The sequence below is a fragment of the Crinia signifera genome, chromosome 2, assembly GCF_055691185.1.
Source record: "Crinia signifera chromosome 2, ASM5569118v1, whole genome shotgun sequence".
In the NCBI taxonomy this organism is placed as follows: domain Eukaryota; kingdom Metazoa; phylum Chordata; class Amphibia; order Anura; family Myobatrachidae; genus Crinia; species Crinia signifera.
In genome coordinates this window covers 22944520-22968838 of record NC_139218.1, presented here as the reverse complement: position 1 = coordinate 22968838, position 24319 = coordinate 22944520, and the positions used below count along the sequence as shown (strand labels likewise).

Genomic DNA, 24319 nt, shown 5'->3' with positions numbered 1-24319 from the left:
ATTTCCCCCAATGAGTTTAATGGGAAATCCCCATCTATATTGAATGTCATTGTCACGTAAGGCTGCCATGATGGGATGAAGTGCTCAGCGTTTTGCCGGAGTGTATTGTGAAGGTCTGGATATATTTGAAGACCGCCAATGGTATCTGTGCCATCAGCCTGTCTGGCTGCTTTCAGTATGTCCTCCTTGATATGATAAAAGTGTACCCTCAGTGATTATACATGGCGTAATTGGAGGTGAAACCTCCTCTTGGTTTTGGGAAGGCGGTGAACGCAGTCCAGTATCAGGTCTTGGGATGTATTATCCCCCAAGCGCAGGGACACTGTCCCTGCGATGAGCTCAGACGGAAGACCGGGGGTCTGTGCATGCTCGGTTAGTGCTGATCCCCCACTGTCCCTGATGACCGCACTGCCCCGGCAGCAGGGCAACCCCATAGCCCATAAGCTACAATGGGCTATCACCATCTCAGAATGGCAATAGCCCAGGGATGCAAAACGGGTGTTTTCGGGGATTTAGCCGTAAATATTGTTTGATAAATGTGGCCCATAGTCTTTCAACTCTGCAGGGGGAACTGAGTCAGGGATACCTCTGATTTTTAGGTTGTTCCTTCTCGCCCGATCCACAATTTTATCACGCATTGCAGACATCTCAGAGTGAGCTGTAAGCAGATTATTGTGCGAAGACACCAGTTCTTTCATCTTATCTTCCAAATGTTTCGTGCGCCCAGTTATTGCCCCCAGGTCCGTTCTGAGAGTCTGGATTGAGTTCTCCGGACCGGGCAGGATATCAGAAAGAAATGCGGTGAACATCTTGAGCATAGATTGTGTGGCCTGGGGAGTCGATGTCCATGTCCATGTTTGGTGTAGTAGTGGAAGACATAGGCTTGGGCACGGTGTAAGGGGTTGGAGATCTTGCCGAGGGGGAAAGCGTGGGCTATTGAGACCTGTTGGTAGTTTTAGGGAACTGGACAGGGGCTGGAAGTTGAGGCATCTTTGGCCCACGTCTGGACGGCATAGTTGTATAGAGGTTGTACGAAAGCTGAGAGGGGGACTGTAAGGTGGACTTAGCGGCACTCTAGGAGGTGAGTTACTCAGTTATCATGAAGGTGTCACTGCATGGGTGTCCGGAGCTTCAGGCCATCTCTCATAGAAACAACAGGCCCAAATAATCCTCCGTAGAGCCGGGCACATAAGGACCCAACTTGGATGATCTTAGTGAAGGTGGTGGTTGTAAAGTGCAGGTATGTTCACACAAAGCCCACTAGGGGGAGATCCAAGCATACAGTGTGTATTCACAGTGCACGTCTTAGAGTCTCCTTTTGTAGGTAAAATATATGACCGAATATAAATCCTCAGGTGACCCTTATTTGGGATACTAACAGAGTCCAAGGGGGACCAGTGAGTTTTCTTAATTGAAGGACAAAAAATTGTAGGGAGCTGGAGCTCAGTGAGGCTGGGCTGCTACAGAGAGCTTGCTGATGAAGGGTCTCCTAGCCTCCTAGAGGGGTTGTACAGGGTAGTGGAGGGCTGCCTGCGGTCTGGGTGTGATTGCAGTGCTGCCCAGACACCTCAGTTGCCAGCAGTACTCACCGTGCAGGGTATCGCCGAGGCTGGGATCCAAAATGGCCTGTCAGGTCAGAACACCCAGAGGATCTGCTGCAAGTATTCTCTTCTCAGCACCACCGCGTCCTCCTGCGCTTTGGGGAGGGAACTGAGCGCCTCTCCGTGCACTAGTGGGCGGGCTCACTGGAGGTTCACAGCAGACAGTGCATCACCGCTCCCGCTCACTAGACCGTTGTCTCCGGATGCCTACCGCAGCTGGGTTCCAAACTCTAGGTTCCGACTTCAGGGGTAGATTTATTAAGCTCGGTGAAATGATAAAGTGTCTGGTCTTTATCACCGGCCAATCAGCTCCTACCTGTCATTTTTCAAACTAAGCCTGTAACTTCACAGGTAGGAGCTGATTGCCCGGTGATAAAGTACCAGCCACATTATCACTTCACCAAGCGTTAATAAATCTACTCAGGGCAGCGGGTAAGCCCGAGTTGGAGACTGACACTGGACACTGACCCGAGGAAACGGCAAGGTCCTCTAGCTCAGGGGTGTCCAAACTTTTTGCGACAAGGGCAAGATTTGGTGAGGTGAAAATGTGTGGGGGCCGACCATTCATCCTGACATTCTTTGAATCATTAATCACATGACTTTATATGCCCCCATTCACTGTATGTCCCCCAGCCTGCCCCTTCACTGTATATTCCCCTGCCTGCCCTCCTCCTCTGTATTTCCTCCAGCCTGCCCCTATTCACTGTATGTGCTTCACTCTGCCCCCTTCACATTATATTCCCCTGCCTGACCATCCTTCTCTGTATGTCCCCCAGCCTGCCCCTCCTTCACTGTATGCCCCACACTCAGGGCCGGCGCCACCACTAGGCAAGTTTAGGCATTTGCCTAGGGCGCCGGCCACTGGGGGGCGGTAGTGAGCTGTAGCCGGGGAGAAGAAGCAGCAGCAGCAGCCAGCAGGAAGCTATGCTGCTGACGCTACCGCAGAGGAGAGCACGGAGAGGCTGCCAGGCCTGCAGAGAGACAAAGCATTTTGTGAGTAACTCTACTTATTTGGACCCCCACCGTCCCCGGCCCGTCCCCCCGCCAGAGCCCGCCCGCTTACTAGCCAGCTGCTGCACTGACAGACAGACCCCCAGTTAATAACTGATAACTGAATCCCCAGTTATCAGGCCTGCCTGCTACAGCGGGAAACTTCGTAGCCCCTGTCAGTCAGTCAGCTGCCTGTCAGCGTTAATCCCCTGCCCGCCTTCCCACCCTGGACGGTCTGGACCGGACATCGACACACATGATGATGCGGGCGGCAGAGCAATGTACTGACTTTGGCGAGTGGCGGAGCCGCCGCAGCCCGCCCGCCCAGCTACTTAGCGAATGTGTTTCACTAAGTAGCTGGGCGGGTGGGCGCTCCTCCACCCGCCGGAGTCAGTACATTGCTCTGCCACCCGGTTGTGTGTGTCGGTGTCCGGTCCAGACCGTCCAGGGTGGGGAGGCGGCCAGGGGATTAAGTAACGCTGACAGGCAGTTGACTGACTGACAGGGGCAACAAAGTTTCCCGCTGTAGCAGGCAGGCCTGATAACTGGGGATTCAGAACTGTCTGTCTGTCAGCGCAGCGGCTAGCTGGTACACGGGCGGGCTCTGTGGGGTATGGATGAAAACCGGACAGGACAAAACCCTCGGACCAGACAACAAACTCTGCATTTTGGAGCTTGTAGCCTCCGGTCCGGGGGGTGTCCTGTTCGGAGGGCTGCCTGTCACACCTGTCACCAAGTAGAGGAGGAGGGGGTAGAATAAACCCTCCCTGTATGGTCCGGGCATGTAGCAAAAACCGGACGGTCCGGACCACACGGGGAGGCTGTAATCTCCCCTACCCCATGTCCCTGGTGATAGCTATAATAGGGAGCCCCCCGGACAAGACACCCCCCGGAGAGGACACCCCCCGGACCGGACCCTACAAGCTCCGGACTGCAGATTTTGATGTCCTGTCCGGCGGTCCGGAGTTTAGTCCGGTCCGGTTTTTACATAGTCCCGGCTCTGTGTGTTAAACAGTGAGTCAGTGGATCTAAAATTTTAAAAGAACCTGCATTTGCTCATGGGGGTGGCCGGGTGCGGTGTGTGTCTGCATGATGCAGACAGTCTGCATCATATATGGTGGCAGTCATTTGTTCATTCTGACTGTGTTATCAGGATTTGAGTCTAGGGTAATGTGTTTTTTTTTTTTTGGGGGGGGGGGGGGGGGGCGGTATCCTGTAGGTTTGCCTAGGGCGCCTAGATGCCTTGCACCGGCCCTGCCCACACTCACTGTATGTTCCCCACTTTGCACCCATTCACTTTGTCCCGTAGCTTGCCCCCCCCCCTTCTCTGAATGTCCAGGGGTTGGACGCTCACTCTCCCTAAAGCCGCCAAACACATCTCACTGTGGCGGCCGGCACCTCCTCACTGCTGCAGACAGCAAGGTAAAGGCACACTCGTGGGGACCCCACCTTTAGTGTCCTGTGCAGTGGCGTAACTACTGTAAGGCAGCCCCAGCAGCGGCTTGGGGGAGCAAGCAGCAGCGGGGTCTGTGTGGCATCCGCTCAATGCACTGACATGCTGCTGCCTGCCGCTGCCCGCTGGCTGAGCACCGGAGGCGAGTCAGCCGCAGTGCGGGTGCGGCCATGGCAGAGATGACAAATCCCCCCACTGATTCAATTGACTGTACACAGAGCCGGCTATTGGCTACTGTGTACCGGATGGGCGGGCGGATGGGTGTGCTAGGGCGGCCTGGGATGCGTTGGAGCCAAGGGAAGCAGCAGTGTATGCCGGTCTTCCTCTCTCCTGCTTCATCTTCTCCGTTATGCGTATCATCACGTCACGCGCTGGGGAAACACGCTGGAGAGGAGCCTGGGGGCGGGGACCCAAACTTTTTGGAAGGGGGAGCAAAATTTATAGTTACGCCACTGGTCCTGTGCTGTGCATCCTGTATCTGATGCTCCGCCCGCTTCTGGCTGGAGGCTGCGGGCCACTTGAAATGTCAAACCTGTATCCCTGCGCCTCCCACTCACCCACCCACCACACCTTCCACCACCCATCCCAACCTTGCACACGACCCTCACCCACCCAAGGCATCCCCAGCTGCAACATCAATGCATACGCACCTACACCATTCACAGCAACACCTCATATATAGAACCAGATCTGTTCGATGCTCCGTGGATTCGCACGGAGAACCGATGTTGTGCATCTGTTCATGCGCATTTCCACGCATGCGTATTTCTGCGCATGTACAAACGCAGGGTGCGTGCGCCCACGTCGAACACTCGGTTCGTCGGGTGCACGCACCCTACATGGCGAGCGGGGGGGGGGGGCGGAAAAAGGGCGGGGGGCGCCGGGCAGCTCGATTAGCATATGGGAATGCCCAGCATTTCATGGTCGTTCTCAGGCTAATGGGGCCGTGATGGACATGTCCTCGCACAGGGTGCCCGCAGTTTAGAGTCCCTATATAGATGGCTCTAAACTGCAAGCGCTGGAGAAACCATTCAAAGGCTGAACAATTCACAGCCTTGCGAGTCAATCAGAATAAGGCTTTTCAGGGGCAACATCAGTGACACATTTGGCCTCTGCACTGCTGCATGTGCACCCAACCATCCCCCACAATGCAGTACACATGCACCCATCCGTCCACCATAAAACACCTTCCCCCACCTATCCCACCACCACCTGCAACTCACCCACCCCACAGCAGGGGCAAATGCAGGATTTTCAGAAGGGGGTTTCCAGAGGGGCGGAGATGGACACTTAGGTGACCCAGTATATGCCGAGTCAGTTAAGGTATTATAGATAGACCAAATGTATACAAATAATAATAATATACATATTATATATATATATATATATATATATATATATATATATATATACACACACACACATACATAACATCAGTGTAGACCCCTGGGCATAGCAATGTACTGGGGTCTCTACCTATCCTCCAGCGGTAGGGGTGGGGGGTGCTATGAGCAGAAGATTTGATGTCACGCGGGTTGTAGGGGGTATTATATCAACCGATCAGCATGTAGGGCCTAATTACCCCTTTACTGCACAGATGGTGGGAGATGAGGTGGGAGAAGGGGGCATTGGGCTGAATGAAGGGGCCCTGATACATAACTTCAAGGGTGGTAGAGGAAGTTTGGTACTTGTTTCCTAGCACGGCCACAACGATCATGATCGTGGGCATCGTGAGGAAAAATCGGGGGCATCGCGGCCATCGCAAGCACTAAAAAATCGGGTGCGATGGTCGCGACGCGATGCCCGCGATTTCCCCATAGGGAACAATGTTAAATGCCTCAATTTAGCCGCGATGCCCCCGATTTCCCATAGGAAACAATGTTAAATGGGTCAATTTACCCAAATCATCATAGGGAACAATGTTAAATGGGCCATAAACCCCCCAAAACACCCCTGAACAGTGAAATGTCCCCCCAAAAGTATTTTACGCCACCCCACGATCAACGTGAACCCGAAGCGTGGCGAGCGCAGCGAGCCCGCGAGGGGCGGCGGTACGCGTCCTCCGACCTTTTCATACCCCCACTATCCACGTCGGCGTGGAGTTGAGAATAGAATAGTGTGGCGAGCGCAGCGAGCCACTGAGCCCGAAGCGTGGCGAGCGCAGCGAGCCCCGCGAGGGGACGCGGATACCTGTGAAGGCCGCGAAGGGACACGTTTACCTGTGAAGGTATCCGCGTCCCCTCGCGGGGCTCGCTGCGCTCGCCACGCTTCGGGCTCGTTGGCTCGCTACGCTCGCCACACTATTCTATTCTCAACTCCACGCCGACGTGGATAATGGGGGTATGAAAAGGTCGGAGGACGCGTACCGCCGGCGCTCGCCACGCTTCGGGTTCGCGTTGATCGTGGGGTGGCGTAAAGTACTTTTGGGGGGACATTTCACTGTTCTGGGGTGTTTTTGGGGCTTTCTGGCCCATTTACCATTGTTCCCTATGATGATTTGGTGAAATTGAGGTATTTAACATTGTTCCCTATGAGAAATCGGGGGCATCGCGGGTACATTGAGCCATTTAACAATGGGGCAGATGTATTAAGCCTTAACAAGAGATAAATGCAAGTGTGATAAGGAGAGATAAACGTCCAGCCAATCAGCTCCTTACTGACTTTTTTCAAACACAGCCTGTGACATGGCAGTTGGCAGGTGATTGGCTGGACGTTTATCTCTCCTTATCACCCTTGGATTTATCTCTTGTTAAAGCTTAATACATCTGCCCCATTGTTTACTATGGGGAAATCGTGGGCATCGCGTCTGGAACATTTAAGGCTTTTTTAGCCGCATACGACGCGACCAACGCGATTTTGACTATTTTCAATGCATTTCAATGGGAAAATCGGGGGCATCGCGTCGGTCGCGTCGTATACCACTAAAAATTACACACGATGCCCGCGATTGTGGCAGTGCTAGGAAACAAGTACCGGAAGTTTAATATGCACAGGAGAGGTGTATAATGGAGTGGGCTTATTATTCATAATTTTCTGGTGGGAGGACAGCTTGCTTGACTGCAGATATCTCCAGTTCCCGGAACTAGATTTCTTAGCTTTTAATGGAATTAAAAACTAGTTAATCCCACCTACCAAATGGTATTGGGGACTAGGGGGTCAGAGTTCAGGAGGCAGAGCAATCCACCAACGAGTATATAAAACTACATACCAGGTGTGTGGAGCTGGAGCAGTAACCAGCTGCTGGAAGGCTGATACTGTATCTCTGGTTCTGGGCACAGTAGAGACAAGCTTCTAGTGTCCATCAAAGGGGGAGAGTCCCAGGTTTTGGAATATACCCTCAGAAAAACTCTACGTCAGACAAAACCTGAAATATCTGACTGGGAATAGAAATTAACAGGCTTGGATGGGGACCACTGCTTTGAAGTTAGATATCTCTGGTTCCCCAGAGCCGATTTTTAAAATTCTTGTACTCATGGAAAGAGGGGACCCTCAGCTTTCAGTCTAGGGCCCGTACATTCCTGGGGGGTTTCTGGGTACTCAGAAACCCCCCCTGCGTGCACCACTGCACAGCACCTTACACCAGCCGTCCCACAATTGCACCTGACCCACACCCACCTAACGCACCCCACCCACACCTCCACCATCCACAACACCACCCCATCCACCTCTGTTCTAACATAATGGGGGGAATTTGCTAATAATACGAATACAAAAAATTGTATTCATATTCTTAATACGAATGACTATGACTGCATACGGCTGTTTCAGCCGTGTGCAAAGTCGTGTTCCGGATGAGAATTTACAAAGCAGTCAAATACGACTGCTTTGTAACCCTCCGATGTCATATTAATTCGTATTAACGGCCGTACATACGGCCGCGAATACAAATTCCTACAGGCAGCCTGCACGGATCAGTGAGATCCGTGCAGGCTGCAGTGTGTAAAAAAAAAATGTGAAAAATAAATAAATAAAAACAGCGTGGGGTCCCCCCCACAGCCGTACCCAGCACCAGGCTGAAAGAGCCTGAGGTGGTAATAAAAAAAATCAGGAAACCCGGCAAATAGGGGTTCTCCGATTTTTTAAAACCAGCCCCAAGCTCCAGGCCGGGGGCTGGTTCCCAAAATACGGGGGACAAAATGACTAGGGGTCCCCCGTATTTTAAGAACCAGCCCCAGGCCAAACCAGCCAGCAGGGTAATGTCACAGCCGGGGGACACTTATTAGATAAGGTCCCGCGGCCAAAACATTAACCCTACTGACCAGTCAGCCTGGCCAGGGGCCCTGGGGGAGTGGGGACCCCCCCCCCAATAAAGGGCCCCCTCCAGGACTTACCTGACAAGGCTGAAGCCTGGTGCTGTCCCCGGTGGCCCTGGAGCGGTGGCCACCGGGCTGATTGAGTGTAAAAAGATAGAATAAACTATTGTTTAAAACTGTGGAACTATGAGTCCCAGCAAGCCTCCCCCACAAGCTGGGACTAGGAGAACCACAAGTCCCAGCATGTGGGGCATTAAAGGGCCCGCTGGCACTTGTAGTTCCACAGTAGTAAAAATAGTCAAATAAACAAGTCGCCCTGTGTGTGGGGCCCTTAACACATTCTCTTCAGGCCCAACTTCATTACAACTTATTTCACACAATAAAGACCTTCACAGGTTAACGGGGCGGAGCCCGTTAAGACGGTGAGAAGAGCGCCCGTAGGGCGCGATGAATCACCAAGTATATAATAATCCTCTAGCAGGAATTGTCAGAGAAAGGTGACCCTGTGTAAGATTACATTCCACGGGTGTATGTTCAGGTAAGATTGGGTTCAGGCCATTGTCCAGTTATTTTGTAAAAGAAAGACTGCGCTTATATAATACAGGTGCATGTAGGTCTGAATTACCACTACACACTTGCTTGTAAACAAATATATTTATTAAAAAGTATTAAATTCGTATAAATTTATTTTGACAGTAAAATATACATACACATTCAGTAATCAGTGGCCACCTATATTGTGTAAATATAATTAATAAAACATTATTACTACTTAGTTGAAGAAGCTTTTGTTGGGCTTGTATGGCTCTATTTTTCAAATTAAATAAACTTTTCCCAAGAGGGACAACAATGTATGCCAGTTAGATAATGTCCAGTCTCCGCTTGTGAACTGTATATGATATAGTATCCACTGCACTTAATGGGGTTTTGTCTGCCATCAAAGATGTGTTTGACCCGGGTGGTCATCCTCTTTCCTTGGGGACTGTCTCATACCTTCCAACTGTACCGTTTTAGCCGGTACAGTACCAATTTTCAACGGAGTGTACCGGCTAAAAAATAAATGTACCGATGTACCGTTTTTCTAAAGCGGCCGCCGCTCCTCCGACTCCGCAGGTGATGGCTCATGGATGGATTTGATCGGGCCCAGGAGAGGTAATTGTGTAACAGTGTGGCTGCCCCCGTTCCCAGTGGCGCCTTGTGTGGCAGCCAGCAGGCGAGCTAAGCGTGACGTCAGCACGCGGCCCGCGGACCCGTTCCCACACTATACTCTGGGGCTGTCCACACAGTAAAGGCTGCCAGTCCCAGCTAATGTGTCCTTGACATATCTGGATTCCAGGTCAGTGCACTGACTGACTGAGCCCCATGATCTGACTGGCGTGGCGGGACTTGGACGACGGAGCAGCGTCTGGTGTTGAGTGGAGCGGCCGGCCGTGCAGCCAGTGTCTTCTTGCCGACGTCCCTCAGCTCAAGGGGGTACATTACACAACACATTTAAAATTAATGTCTGTCCTCTGGTGGGGGCGTGGCCCAGTTGAGACACCCCTCTACACGTGGCCACGCCCCCTAAATACGTGACCTAGATGGCCGCAAGAAAACCCTTTTACCTTTACTGACTGTTATTATGGGGGTGTCAAAAAAACATATGGAAATTTGAAATAATAATTTTTATTAGCGCCTATCACAAGGGTTTTTTTTCCCCAAAAAGTGGTTCCATTGCCCAGTTATCACAAAAGAAAGAAGAAAAAGTGAGAATCGCCTGTTCTCCTACAGGAAGGAAAGGAGGTGTCTCGAAGGCGCCTGTCAGAGCTGTTTGTCAGAAAGCGGCTGCTGTACACAGGAGGGTCGCTACTGTATAACTAAACCGCATAAGAAGAAAAGGGAATAAAGCAGCGCTGTCATTGGTTTAAAAGATTGGATATCCTTTACACTTTATTTCTAAAATAATATGCACACAATATACATTTAATAATAGCCTATGGGCTACATACCGGGAGAGAAAAGTGGTACCATTTGACACTTGTATATACACAGGTGAAACCGTTAATAATAATAATAATAATAATAATAATATCGCAATTTATTCAAATCAAAAACACATATAAACAGGACAAAAATATATAAATATATGTAGACAAAACCTAAAATGAATGTGCTATAAATTTGCCACCCAGGGGTAACTGCAGAACCAATTGGTCTAGGGCAGGGCTGGGCAATTGCGGCCCTCCAGATGTTGATGAACTACACATCCCAGCATGCCTTGCATCAGTTTCAGCATGGCCACATAGCAAAACTAATGCAAAGCATCCTGGGATGTGTAGTTCATCAACATCTGGAGGGCCAAAATTGCCCAGCCCTGGTCTAGGGTGTGGTATAGGGTTCCGGCAGTCATTAGCCCGACCCCTTATCTAATGTTTAGGTCAACCTAATGACCCTGTCAACCTAACCCCATGTTGACCGTCAGTCATGTCAACCTAATGCTTGTTGACCTAGTTGTTGTAGACCTAGTGACCGTGTCCCATGGATAGAATAGTTTGTGGACAGTAAGACATATATGGGGGTTATTCTGGTTCACTCCTTCTAGCAAATTCCTTCTTAGATGGAGAAAACCATGTGCACTGCAGGTGGGGCAGATGTAAAATGTGCAGAGAGAGTTAGATTTTGGTGAGTTATTTTGTTTTTGTTTCTGTGCAGGGAAAATATTGATGGTGCGTACACTCGGGTGCGATTATTGCAAATATCGCAATATCGCTGGAAATATGGTCGCTGAGCGACCATATTGCCAGCGATGGGAGCGTGCACCGGTGATAAATTGCCGGGTGTGCGCTCCCGTTTTCAGCCCGTAGTGATCGCTGGTCGCAGGAGCTTGCTAATTTCCACTGCCGGCCTCCCCCGGCAGTTTCTTTTTCATCAGCGACCATCTATGGTCGCTGATGCAAACGGGACACTGAGAGATATATCGCTCAGAGTGAACTATATATCGCTCGGCGATATATTGCCCTGTGTGTACAGAGCTTGACTGCTTTATTTTTACACTGCAATATAGATCTCACTTTGAAGTAAAACCCCACCCAAATCTAACTCTCTCTGCACAAGTAACATCTGCCCCACCTGCAGTGCACATGGGCCCTTATTCTTGTTCGTGCGGTACGGCCCGCGTGCGGCCGTACCGCCGATGTTTTTACACTGCACATGCGCAGAGGTCAATCTGCGCATGTGCAGCCCCCTTCGCCGCAGACGTATTTCGTCCGCCGCAAAGGGGGCGTATAGGGGCGTGAGAGGCATCATGCCCTCATTTCCCTATGTGTACGCCCCGCGTTTCATGGGCGTTCCCATGCAAACGCGGGGCGTATGCATGGTAATGAGGCCATGACGCAACTCATGGGGGCGGAAAGCTGACGTCGCCGGATGTCAGCTTTCAGCCCCCATACAAGCTACCACACGGACGATTGTCCGTGTGGTCTCAGCTTGCGGGAGCTGCCGCGGCGTGCGGACCTGCCTTCGATGGTCGACGACCATCGAATGCAGGGGGCAGCTCCCACCATGGTGGAGGCGTACGCCTCCACCATTTTTATGCGGATCGCCAGCCGTCCGTGTACGGACGGCCGTGGCGATCCGTAGGGTGGGCGGGGATTGGTTTGTGCGGCTGGAGCCCCGTGTGCGGCTCTGGCCGCACCAACCAGAATAAGGGCCATGGTTTTGTCCATTTGAGAAGGAATTTGCCAGGATGAGTGAACCAGAATAAACCCAATAGTTATTATACCCCATGAACCAATTACATGGTTTAACAGGTATGTTCACATCGTTGTGTATTGGACTAGTGATAACATTGCCTTTGTTATGAGCCAACCTGTTTTGCAAGATCTATTATAATATAAATGCAGATGTCAAATACATAAACTATTATATCAATATATGATATAATAAACCTATTTTAGATAAGATTTCACTCTCTCAACAATTATTATTGTGGTAAGAGAGATATATGATTCCTATAACTTGTATAAAGGGCACATGTTTAGATGAACCACATACCCTGGAATATATGGTATCAGGACAATAGGTAGAAAGTGTCCAGATAACAGCAAATCGGTCAACAAGAGTTTTTATTCATTTTTTTTCTTTATTTTTAATTTTTTTAATTTTTCATAGGAGTGCGGAAACTGTCTGGAAGCATGGTGAGCGAATGTGCTACACTAATTGGGGACCACGTGCTCAGGTGTTGACAATGTTGACAAAATTCACAAAAACTCATATCGAACTTTTCAGGCGTCGACCATTTTCACGTCGACATTTCCCATAGCTCCTTTTGTCTTGTGCATGTGTTGAACTACTGACTGTCTATCTAGACCAGGGGTGTCCAAACTTTTTGCGATGAGGGCCAGATTTGGTGAGGTGAAAATGTGTGTATGTATGTCCCTAAGCCTGACCCTCCTTCACTGTATGACTCCCATTCACTATGTACCCCACTCTGCCCCCATTCACTGTATGTCCCCCAGCCTGCCCCTGATCCCCCTTCTCTGAATGGCCATCACTGCCTCCATTCACTGTATGTCCCCCAGCCTGACCCTCCTTCACTGTATGTCCCCCACTCTGCCCCCTCCCTTCTCTGTATGTTTCCCAGCCCCATGTGTGAGCCAGAGGAAGGAGAGGCAAAGCAGGCACTGCAAGGACAGGAGATGCTTGGGCTCCCGCTGCTGCCCTCCTCCGCTATGCATGTTACGGGAGCAAGCTTCCCCCTTGCTGCCCCCTCCCCAAACACTGCTGGCACTGTGATTGTGGAGTAGGGTGATATACGATTGCAGCAGCAGGGGTAGGACGCCAAACACATCTGACTGTGGCGGCCGGCACCGCCTCACTGCAGCAGACAGCAAGGTAAAGGTGCGCTCGCCAGGGCCCCACTATTAGTGTCCTGTGCTGTGCTTCCCACATCTGATGCTCTGCCCACTTCCAGCTTGAGGCTGCGGGCCACTTGAAATGACAGCACGGGCCGCATGCCTGAAGACACTCTTTCATCTGGAACCAGATTATAGAAGATGTGGCCCAAAAAGCCCAAAACATTTGTGTTGAGCATTTTCATGTTGACATTTTCACCCTGCCAACCGTTCATACCTGTCGACCATATGTTTTTTTGCCAACCCCATAATAACAGTCAGTACAGGTAAAAGGGTTTTCTTGCGGTCATCTAGATCCCATCTTTAAAAATGAAAAAGTAAACACACAGTGGGTTTCTAGATACCTTTAACTGAAATGTCACATGAATAGAATGAATGAGCTTGTTCCAGAACGTCGCTATCTTGCCACACTGCCAAATGTTATGAAAAAACGTGGCTCTATGTTGGACACACTTAACACAGGTATCGGGCTCCCCTTGAATCACTTGTGCACTTGTGAACAGGCGCCACATAAGCCCTGTACAATACTCTCAAGTGTATCTCTTGCAGGGAAGCAGAGTGCAAGTATTTTAATGTCAGTTGACAAAGACAGCATACCCTCCAACATTTTATCCTTTACCGGTACGGGGCGTGGTCACATATTTAGGGGGCGTGGCCACGTGTAGAGGGGTGTGTCAACTTGACCACGCCCCCAGCAGAGGACAGACATTAATTTTAAATGTGTTGTGTAATGTACCCCCTTGAGCTGAGGGACGTCGACAAGAAGACACTGGCTGCACGGCCGGCCGCTCCCCTCAACACCAGACGCTGCTCCGTCGTCCAAGTCCCGCCACGCCAGTCAGATCATGGGGCTCAGTCAGTCAGTGCACTGACCTGGAATCCAGATATGTCAAGGACGCATTAGCTGGGGCTGGCGGCCTTTAATGTGCGGACAGCCCCAGAGTATAGTGCGGGAACGGGTCCGTGCTGACGTCACGCTTAGCTCGCCTGCTGGCTGCCACACAAGGCACCACTGGGAACGGGGGCAGCCGCACTGTTACACAATTACCTCCCCTGGGCCCGATCGAATCCATCCATGAGCCATCACCTGCGGAGTCAGAGGAGCGGCGGCCGCTTTAGAAAACCGGTACATCGGTACAGTTATTTTTTAGCCAGTACAGTCCGTTAAAAATCGGTACTGTACCGGCTAAAGTGGTACAGTTGGAGGATATGAGACGGCCCCAGTGACGTGCGGTGAGGTAAATGGCTCAAGAGTCACTGGCAAGTACCAGAGCCAGATTTGCACACACTATGAGCCATGGGGTACATGCCGGCATTATACACAAGTGCAGCAGTATGCACTGCTGGAGATTCACTGAGTTTTGATAAGAGATGTGCAGAAAAGGTAGCCAGGAGAGGCACTGCCTCACCTGCCATAGACTTTTTACTCCAAAGGTTTGACTATAAAAATTGGTACTTATTTATTATCTGGGCTCCCATGTTAAATGCACCCCATTTTTTCATACCCCTACTATCCAACTACGCATGGACTTGATTTTATATAGTGTGGCGAGCGCAGCGAGCCCCGCGAGGGGACGCGGTCTCATAAGAAAAACGGGAGCCCAGATATTACATAAGTACCTAAAAATGATTAGCATAATAAAAATAAGATTATTTTTATATATTATTTGTATTTTGACATATTTTATAAATTCAAATTGCCAGCATATACGCTAGTATGACAGGAAAGGCTGTGCCTCACCTGCCGCACCCCACCGCACGCCACTGGACAGCCCTCACCTCCAGGAGAGATGGTATATCAGTTCCCCAAGCTGTCATTGACCTGGCCCATTTCTTTTGTCACGAAGGGTGACATGGATTTTTGCATAGTAATAATGTAACCTATAAATACCAGTATGTGTCATAGACACGAGAGCAGCAATTGGGTCTGTGTCCGCATCAGCAGACATTGCAGATGGTAAAGACTGAATTAGGTGTCTAATTTGTAAGAACATATAGAACTGGGTTTGTGGTCATTCGAATGTTGCTTTCATGTCTGTAAATTGAAAGCGGATGACCACTCGGGTCATACACAACTTTGATGGCAGACAGACCCTTTTCCTTCCATATCAAAAACTGGTTATTGTCAATTCCCGGAGAGAACTGAGGGTTGCCCCAAAAAAGTGATGAAGCGAGAGACCACAGGGGCTACTCTGGAGATTCTTATTGGTGAACACCCAGTCATTGTATGCATCCTTGTATAAAACATTATTAAGTATCTCTGGTTTAATCATTCCTTTGGGAGGGATAAAACAAATGATTAATGATCTAGGTAGATTAGAGGAATGGTCAAGAGCCTGGCAACTACAGTTCAATGCACAAAAATGCAAAATCATGCAAAATCCAAAGACTATATATAGTATAAACTGCACTATAACGGAAACTATTGAGGAAGAGAGGGATCTAGGTGTCAAGTGGTTCTTATCTGCCGTCAAATTCTATGTTTCTATGTAGTACGGCGGCGAGGGAGTAAGGAGAGAACAGTTCTTTCTCCAAGGATCAGTTTGTAAAGACAGAGTGTCTCCAGAACCTATCTGATCTGAATCTAAAGCTAACAGCTCTGCTAAATGCAAGGACGTCTGGGATGCCCAACCCCCTTCAGAGCGGGCAAACTGGAGTTTGGCGTAAGCTACGCGTGGATTCTTATCAGCCCAGAGGAATTTAGTAAACACAGAAGTAACGATAGAACAGTTATGTTATATGACCATATGGATCATTTTTAGCAGATCGGAAAGCTTCGGGAATGCAATAATTTTAATGGCCACGGCCCTGCCCAACAACCAGAGTGGTAGAGAGGTCCATTTATGTAGGAAGGCAGATATTTCGGCTATCAACCGTCTAAAATTGTATAGTTCTGATAGGGCTGGTGGCATATGTATAACCAAATATTTTAATGAACGGGACACCACAGGGAATTTAGATAAAGAGTAATGGGGACAACAGGCAACCTTGCTGGGTTTCCCGTTGAATAAAAAAGGTCTGGGAACGAAAACCATTATTTAGCACTTGGGTGGCCGGGTCATTGTAGAGAAGCCGTATGACTGATATCAATTTTTCCGGGACTCCAAATCTGATGAAAGACTCAAACACATGGTCCCACGTAATCAGGTCAAATGCTTTCTCCGCATATAGGGAGAGGGATGACATTCTCCTCCTTAGTTAAAAAAAAAAACACGGGTAAAAAAATAATAATTTTTTTTTTAAGTGTAAATAGGTAATGTTGCCCATAGCAACCAATCAGATGTTATCATTGTAATAGAGAAATGTTAGATAGAATTTGATTGGTTGCTATGGGCAAAAACATCTATATTTTTTCCAGTCCTGGCTGGTTGGCCAGAGGTCTGCATGCACCTGAATAAGGCCCTCGATACAGCATGCAAACATGGCCTGTGGCAGACCTGGGCAGATAACATAGATTAATAAATAAGGCACTGAGTTATTGTGATTTTATGTTTTTTTTACCTATAACATGTAGGTGCCATCTCTGTATCAGCATGGACAGAATATATCGGCAGTGCAGTGCGGTTCTGCCGAAGGACAAAGTTACGCCTCATTTATACGTTGCTCCCAGCCCTAAAGGTGAAGGTTTTTTGTCTTCTTAGGGCCCCATTTATCATTGATCACATTTACAATACGATCTGGGTGGAATATTACCGCATCATATCCCCTAAATGTATGACCTGCCAGGCGCAGGGACAGGGCACAGAAAATAGCCCGTCCCTGCGATGCACGCAGCCGGAAGCCAGGGGGTCTGCGCATTCACGGTTATCGCTGCCCCCCCCCGCCGACCCCTGCTAGCCGCACTACCCCGGCAGCAGTGCGGTGTGTAGCCCATAGGCTACAATGGGCTATCTCAGAATGGGATGTGATGCGCTGCTGCTTTGCATCCCCCAAAGAAACAAATGGGGGAGGCAGCCAGAGGCGGTGCAGGGGGGATCCCCATTGGTACATTGAAGTGATACCTAATATTTGCGGCAAACCCCCGAAAACAGGTGTTTTCGGGGATTTCTCCGCAATTATTGCTTGATAAATGCGGCCCTTAAACATTTGTTTTAAGACTACAATGTATAGAACATTTTGGGCAGTTCCCTTTCTTACCACTAGGTGTCAGTAGTCTTATCTTGTTGTACAGGTAGCAGTTTATCCTGTTATCTAATCGGTCTGTGCTTGGGGGATGGGGATGATGTTACCTTTGCTGGGTGGAGCTATTCTAATAAATACCTGCAGCAGCAGACTCTGCCGGTGCATACTGCATAGTGTACTGGCTGTGTCAGATCCTGCACACTGTCACCAGGTTCTGTGCACATAGTAACTGGCAGCATGGCTGGGGTACGGGTGGCAGTAGTCACAGGGGGCAACAAAGGGGTCGGCCTGGCTGTAGTGAGGGCCTTGTGCCAGCAGTTCCAGGGAGATGTGTATCTGACAGCCAGGAACCCCCAGCTGGGGGAGGAAGCTATCAGGGCACTGAAGGAAAATGAAGGTCTGTGCCCACTCTTCCACCAGCTGGACATCAATGACCTGGGCAGCATCCGGGCTCTGCGAGACTTCCTGAAAGACAAGTATGGAGGCCTGGATGTCCTCATTAATAATGCTGGCATTGCATTTAAAGGTATGTTCCCTCAGGGTCTGCTACTGTACCCTACTGACTGTACTGTGCCAGGTGTTGCCACAATGCCTGGCAGAGGTAATTATCCATTACAGAGATGTATCTTAGCCTTGCGGGCAGATTTACTACAGGCATTAAAATGCAACCAATCAAATTATATCTATAATTTCTGTATAGCTTCAAGGAAAATAGGCAGAATACAATTGGTTGTTACAAGCAACAATGCCACTTTTTATTTTTCAAAGCTTTATTAAATCTGCCCATTGAACGGGGATAGTTATTTCGAAGAAGCTGATTGGTTATTTTGGACTTTTTTTTTCCAATTGTGAAGTTTTAGATTACTTTTTATTACTATATATCGCACAAATCTAACAATTAAGATCCCTTTATGTATAGTGCTAATCCTATTCTGTATTGCCCCCATTACAAGGAAAATGCAATGCATAGATGTATTGTAGCTCTCCAGCTGTTGTACTACTATTATCAGCATGCCCCACCCCGTACGAAATAGGCATTTGGTCAGTTACCATGGTAACTACATGGTCTGTGTACTAAGCTGTGCAGAGAGGTACCAGCACATCAGCTTCTAACTACAGACTGATTGGCTGGCAGGCACTTTTTTTTCTCTCCAGGCCTTAGAACATAGAACCCTTTGTAAATAAACTTGCACTGCTACACTCCCAGCCCTGTATGCCTATATCACTGGTCACTCTTACACTGTAACTTTGGCATAGTGATCATGCTGCTGGACAAGTAACTCCCATGGTAACATTTAGCAGATATTTCCCTGTCAATTCACTTTTTTTTTTTTCACTGCCTCAGCCAATACAATGAAACAATACTACCTTCTCCAGCCCGAGATTGTCCCGTCCTGACTTCTCCAGCCCACCAATATCCCATCCTGACTTCTCCAGCCCAACATTATCCCGTCCTGACTTCTCCAGCCCACCAATATCCCATCCTGACTTCTCCAGCCCAACATTATCCCGTCCTGACTTCTCCAGCCCAACATTATCCCGTCCTGACTTCTCCAGCCCAACATTATCCCGTCCTGACTTCTCCAGCCCACCAATATCCCGTCCTGACTTCTCCAGCCCAACATCCCGTCCTGACTTCTCCAGCCCAAGATTGTCCCGTCCTGACTTCTCCAGCCCACCAGTATCCCGTCCTGACTTCTCCAGCCCACCAATATCCCGTCCTGACTTCTCCAGCCCACCAATATCCCATCCTGACTTCTCCAGCCCAACATTATCCCATCCTGACTTCTCCAGCCCAACATTATCCCGTCCTGACTTCTCCAGCCCAACATTATCCCGTCCTGACTTCTCCAGCCCACCAATATCCCGTCCTGACTTCTCCAGCCCAACATTATCCCGTCCTGACTTCTCCAGCCCACCAATATCCCGTCCTGACTTCTCCAGCCCACCAATATCCCGTCCTGACTTCTCCAGCCCACCAATATCCCGTCCTGACTTCTCCAGCCCAACATCCCGTCCTGACTTCTCCAGCCCAACATTATCCCGTCCTGACTTCTCCAGCCCAACATTATCCCATCCTGACTTCTCCAGCCCACCAATATCCCGTCCTGACTTCTCCAGCCCACCAATATCCCGTCCTGACTTCTCCAGCCCACCAATATCCCATCCTGACTTCTCCAGCCCACCAATATCCCGTCCTGACTTCTCCAGCCCAACATTATCCCGTCCTGACTTCTCCAGCCCAACATTATCTTGTCCTGACTTCTCCAGCCCAACATTATCCCGTCCTGACTTTTCCAGCCCACCAATATCCCGTTCTGACTTTTCCAGCCCACCAATATCCCATCCTGCCTTCTCCAGCCATCCATGATCCCGCCCTGCCTTCTTCAGGCTCTATCCTGTCTCCCGCCTTCTCTGGCCATTTCCCCCCTTTTATCTAGTAAAAGGTTAAGATCCAACCTGCTACTGGTTCAAAGGGTTACTCCGCCCTTTTAGAAAAAAAAAAACAATTTGTAATTTGAACAGCGCTTTTGGACCAAAACATAAAACAAATTCACTCCTTTTTAGACAAATTTAGACATTTATTCATATAAAAGAAATAAATCCACTGGCCGGTAGCACAAAACACGAAATCACAATGAATAAAGCATGGACTAACAATATAAAATATACTGTATCGATAATGCTTATGTATATGCTGTCTATCAAGCAAACAATGTAATGGATGTTAGTAGCTGATCATATAACTATATAAATAAAACATATGCATTGGGTGCCGAATGATGCTCCGACAGGGGGGATCCTGACTCATAGGGGCTATACTCCCTTGTGGGGGTCCATGACCCCCATAGAGGGAGAATAGAACCTGTGGCGAGCGTAGCGATCCACCGGGCCCACAGCATGGCGAGCGCAAGAGACTTCTTTGCGCTCGCCCCCCTGTCGGAGCACCGGCAGTCGGGATCCTGACTTGGGGATACTGATTGTTGGGATCCCCACTGTCGGAGGCGCCTACCACACCCTATGCAGTTTCAATGAACTGTTTTGACCATACTAGACAGCAGAACCAAAGTTCCTTTTCTGGCAATATTTAATATCATTTGAGGCCTAATTGCCTTTTATAGCCGCATTTGGCACAGTTAGAAAGCAATGTTCTGTTTAAAGTGATAAAAACAGACTTAATTAAGCATCATCTCCATCCAAAGGAGCAGTTGGTCTGTAAGCTTGTTATAGCAGCAATTATGTAGCAGTAAATGCAAATTAGCCAGGAAGCAAAGGTTATACTTCTCCCGATCATAGAAATATCTGATGAAGCCGCTGAAGAATTAAGAGGCGGGGAAACGCGTCACAGGACTTTGCTTATAATATACAACCACCGATCGGGAGACCCCTGAACCCGGGTTGGACGTTCCAGGGAACTGTGCTCGCCATGATGTGGGTCCGGTGGATCGCCACGGGTTCTATTCTCCCTCTATGGGGGTCCACGACATTCGGCACCCACTGCATATGTTTTATTTGTATAGTTATATGATCAGCTACTAACATCCATTACATTGTTTGCTTGATAGACAGCATATACATAAGCATTATCTATACAGTATATTTTATATTGTTAGTCTATGCTTTATTCATTGTGATTTCGTGTTTTGTGCTACCGGCCGGTGGATTTATTTCTATTATAGGAATAAATGTCTAAATTTGTCTAAACAGGAGCGAATTTGTTTTATGTTTTGGTCCAAAAGCGCTGTTCAAACTACAAATTGTTCATTTATCTAGCACAGTCTATGAAATGACAAAAACTGATTGGTTGTTATGGGCAAATTCTCCAAGACTTGATACATCCCATCCTTTCGCTGTGTTGTTTTATTAATACCAATTTTAATTTTGAGTTCTCCTACTGTTACATGGAGCAGGTTCTGATGTAGTTCTGTTTTTGGTACTTCCAGCTGCTGACACCACCCCGTTTGGCACCCAAGCCGAAGTAACGCTGAAGACCAACTTCTTTGCCACCAGAGATATTTGCAATGAGCTTCTTCCTCTCATTAAACCAAATGGTACGTTGTCAATGACCTCATTAAAAAAATATCCTGGCAGACTAACTTGCTCCAGCCAAAAGTTGTGTGTGTGTGTGTGTGTGTGTGCGTGCGTTCGCGCGTGTGTGTGCATGTGTATGCACCGAACCCTATATTTTAAGGCTTTTTCCTAGCTTATGATGTCATAGAGCAGCTATGGCCATTAGGTATGGGTCAAACAATCTACTGCATGATGTCACAAATGTCGACATAGCCATCATTGACATAGTCTATGTGTGCCGCGTCCCCTCACATGGCTCGCTGCGTTTGCCATGCTTGAGCACACCACGCCGTAGTGGATAGTAGGGTATGAAACACCCTCTGTCGGCACGAGTCGGCTAAAAAATAAACCTTTTGACTGTTGACCTTCCCATTGTCGCCCTAATGCTTGTGTCAAGCTTCCAACCATGTCGATCTTCAGTGTTCCACGCAATGCATGTTGACCTTCGTAGGGTCGGCCTAATGGCCGTATCCTAGCTGTGATGGTTTCACCTGTAACTAGAAGGTGGTAAACAGAAATAACTTATTCTTGGCTCAACATCCCAGGAAAATGCATGAGATTGGCCTGCAGCAGGCTGGAACGTGAAATCGTACATTGCCCCTGATTAGCATGAACCCAATCCATTGCAGAGAACAAGCAATCCCAATGTGGCACGGTACACGTGTTGGAGATCTTACATCTCGGTACAGGCAGTGTTGACCTGGGACTTAAGGGTAGATGTATGAAGCAGTGATAAGGGAGGAGATGTGATAATGTTCCTGGTACTTTCTCACCGGCCAATTAACTGTTCCTTTTTAAACCCAGCCTGTAACTTAACAGTCAGGAGCCGATTGGCCGGTGATAAAGTACCAGGCACTTTATCACATCTCCTCCCTTATCACTGCTTCATACATCTACCCCATAGTTGCTATGAGGTTACAGTGTAGTTAGTGTTAGGGCAAGTTGAAACAATCCAATATCATGACCATACATTGAGATGTTCTGGGTACCACCCCTGGGGATGACACAGTTCCCTGCTCCCTTCCAGTGAAGGAACAGAGAAAATGTCAGGCAGTCTATGGGACAGCTAGGCAATATCAGCATGTCTGACAGACAGATAATTACTGATCAGTCTCTGCAATACACTGTTTAATTATTGATTCAATCAGATGATTATTGGCCTGCTTCACCGATAGTAGGACAGTGTACATGGGCGGATCCAGAACTCAATGACAGGAGGAGCCAAAGGCATGCCCGCTCCTCGGGGGAGTGGTTGTAGCATTGCCAAATGGAATAGCCTCCAGGCAAGTGTGTGGCTTTAAAAGGAATACCATATCCATATGACGGGGAGAGGGAGACAGGAGTGGTGGAGAGATAGTGATGCAGTGGGTGATGGGGAGAGATACTGGGAAACAGAGAGGCAATGGGTGACAAGAGGCAGTGGGTGATGCTGTGAAATGGGCAACTAGTGGAGTCAATGAGTGATGCCAGGGAATGGATGAAAGCAGGAGACAATGGGTGATGCCAGGGAATGGGTAACTTGTGGAGGAAGATGATGATGTAGGGGATGATGGTGAGAGGCAGTGAGTGATAGAGAGAGATAGTGGGAGATAGAGACAGTGGTTGAGAGGGAGAGGAAGAAGTCAGTGACGGTAAGAGCAGACGGGGAGTGGCTGAGGGTGACGAGCGCGATGCAAAGTGGACAATGAGATGGTGGGTGACAGGGAGGCATAGAGGGTGACTGAGGCAGTGTGTGCAGAGAGAGAGAGAGAGAGAAGTAAGGTAGACAGAGATAGATTGTTACCGGGACATAGTGGGTGACTGAAGAGGCATTGGGTGACATGGAGACAGAGGGTGACAGAGATAGTGGGTGACTGTGAGGCAGTGGGTGACAGGCAGATAGTGGGTGACATGGAGTCATGAATCATTTTGCCTAGGCCGCTGTACCGGATAATGTTGTCCCCACCAGCTAATTAGACTGATATTAGCTCCCATGAATATGCGATTACATCGGAGGGATGCATTATCGGTCACTTGCAGGGTGCTGGTGATGAGCTGCACATGCGAGGCTCCACTGACCGTGCATGCACAGCGGCCATTTCCATTGAGACGTTGGGGGCTCCTGGTGGTGTTCTCCAGCTAATTTCCTTAGATTTTGTGTATTTTCATGTAGTTTTATTTATTTTTTTCCCCTAGGGAGGGTGGTCAATGTGTCCAGTATGATCAGCCATATGAGCCTCCCAAAGTGTAGCCCAGAGCTCCAGGAGAGATTCCGCAGTGACACCATCACCGAGGACGAGCTGGTAACGCTCATGGAGAAGTTTGTAGAAGATGCCAAGAAGGACATCCACCAAAAGGAAGGCTGGCCAAACACTGCTTACGGGGTGTCCAAAATTGGCGTGACGGTGCTATCCAAAATCCAAGCTCGTCAGCTAAACAAGACCAGGAAAGGAGAGGGCATTATCCTCAATGCCTGCTGCCCAGGTTGGGTGAGGACCGACATGGCTGGTCCCAAGGCTCCCAAGTCTCCAGATGAAGGGGCTGTCACACCGGTATATCTGGCTCTACTCCCAACTGGAACCGAATCGCCCAATGGAGAGCTTGTCAGTGAAAAGAAGATTGTAACTTGGTAGCAACATCCAAACTTGCGCCCAAACCTCCTGATGTTTACGTAGCTGTTCTCAACATCAACCCATCTGGCCATGTTTTCAGGATGTCGGTCTGTGGGAGCAGATGGGGTAATTACTGGTCCAGCAAAATAGATGAACTCTCCTGTGCATGACGGAAAACATCCACAAACATGGCCTGTTGGAGATACTGCAAGCTGAGAACCTCTGGTTTTAGCGGATGCACTGATGAAGTTTTGTGTTTTTGTGTTTTTGTATTATACCTCTTGTGCATCATTCGTGCCTTTCATCTCTTATTGTTGTTAAGGAATAAAAGATTACGTTGAATAAA

At 48.8% G+C, this 24319-nt stretch overlaps 1 protein-coding gene across 1 annotated transcript; it reads left to right on the top strand.

Moving 5' to 3' along the window:
* Positions 1–17440: 17440 nt before the first annotated feature.
* Positions 17441–24319, top strand: LOC146059483 (carbonyl reductase [NADPH] 1-like). The gene is made up of 3 exons (XM_083171742.1): positions 17441–17837; positions 21256–21363; positions 23558–24319. The coding sequence occupies exons 1-3, from the start codon at positions 17549–17551 to the stop codon at positions 23992–23994; spliced, it is 834 nt and encodes a 277-aa protein (XP_083027868.1). The 5' UTR covers positions 17441–17548; the 3' UTR covers positions 23995–24319.

Bases quoted from the DNA above. Each gene is read 5' to 3' on its own strand.
- LOC146059483 (XM_083171742.1), top strand. From the start codon at position 17,549: ATGGCTGGGGTACGGGTGGCAGTAGTCACAGGGGGCAACAAAGGGGTC. The intron at 17,838-21,255 runs GTATGTTCCCTC...TGGTACTTCCAG, and splicing joins TGCTGGCATTGCATTTAAAG to CTGCTGACACCACCCCGTTT. The intron at 21,364-23,557 runs GTACGTTGTCAA...TTTTTCCCCTAG, and splicing joins TCCTCTCATTAAACCAAATG to GGAGGGTGGTCAATGTGTCC.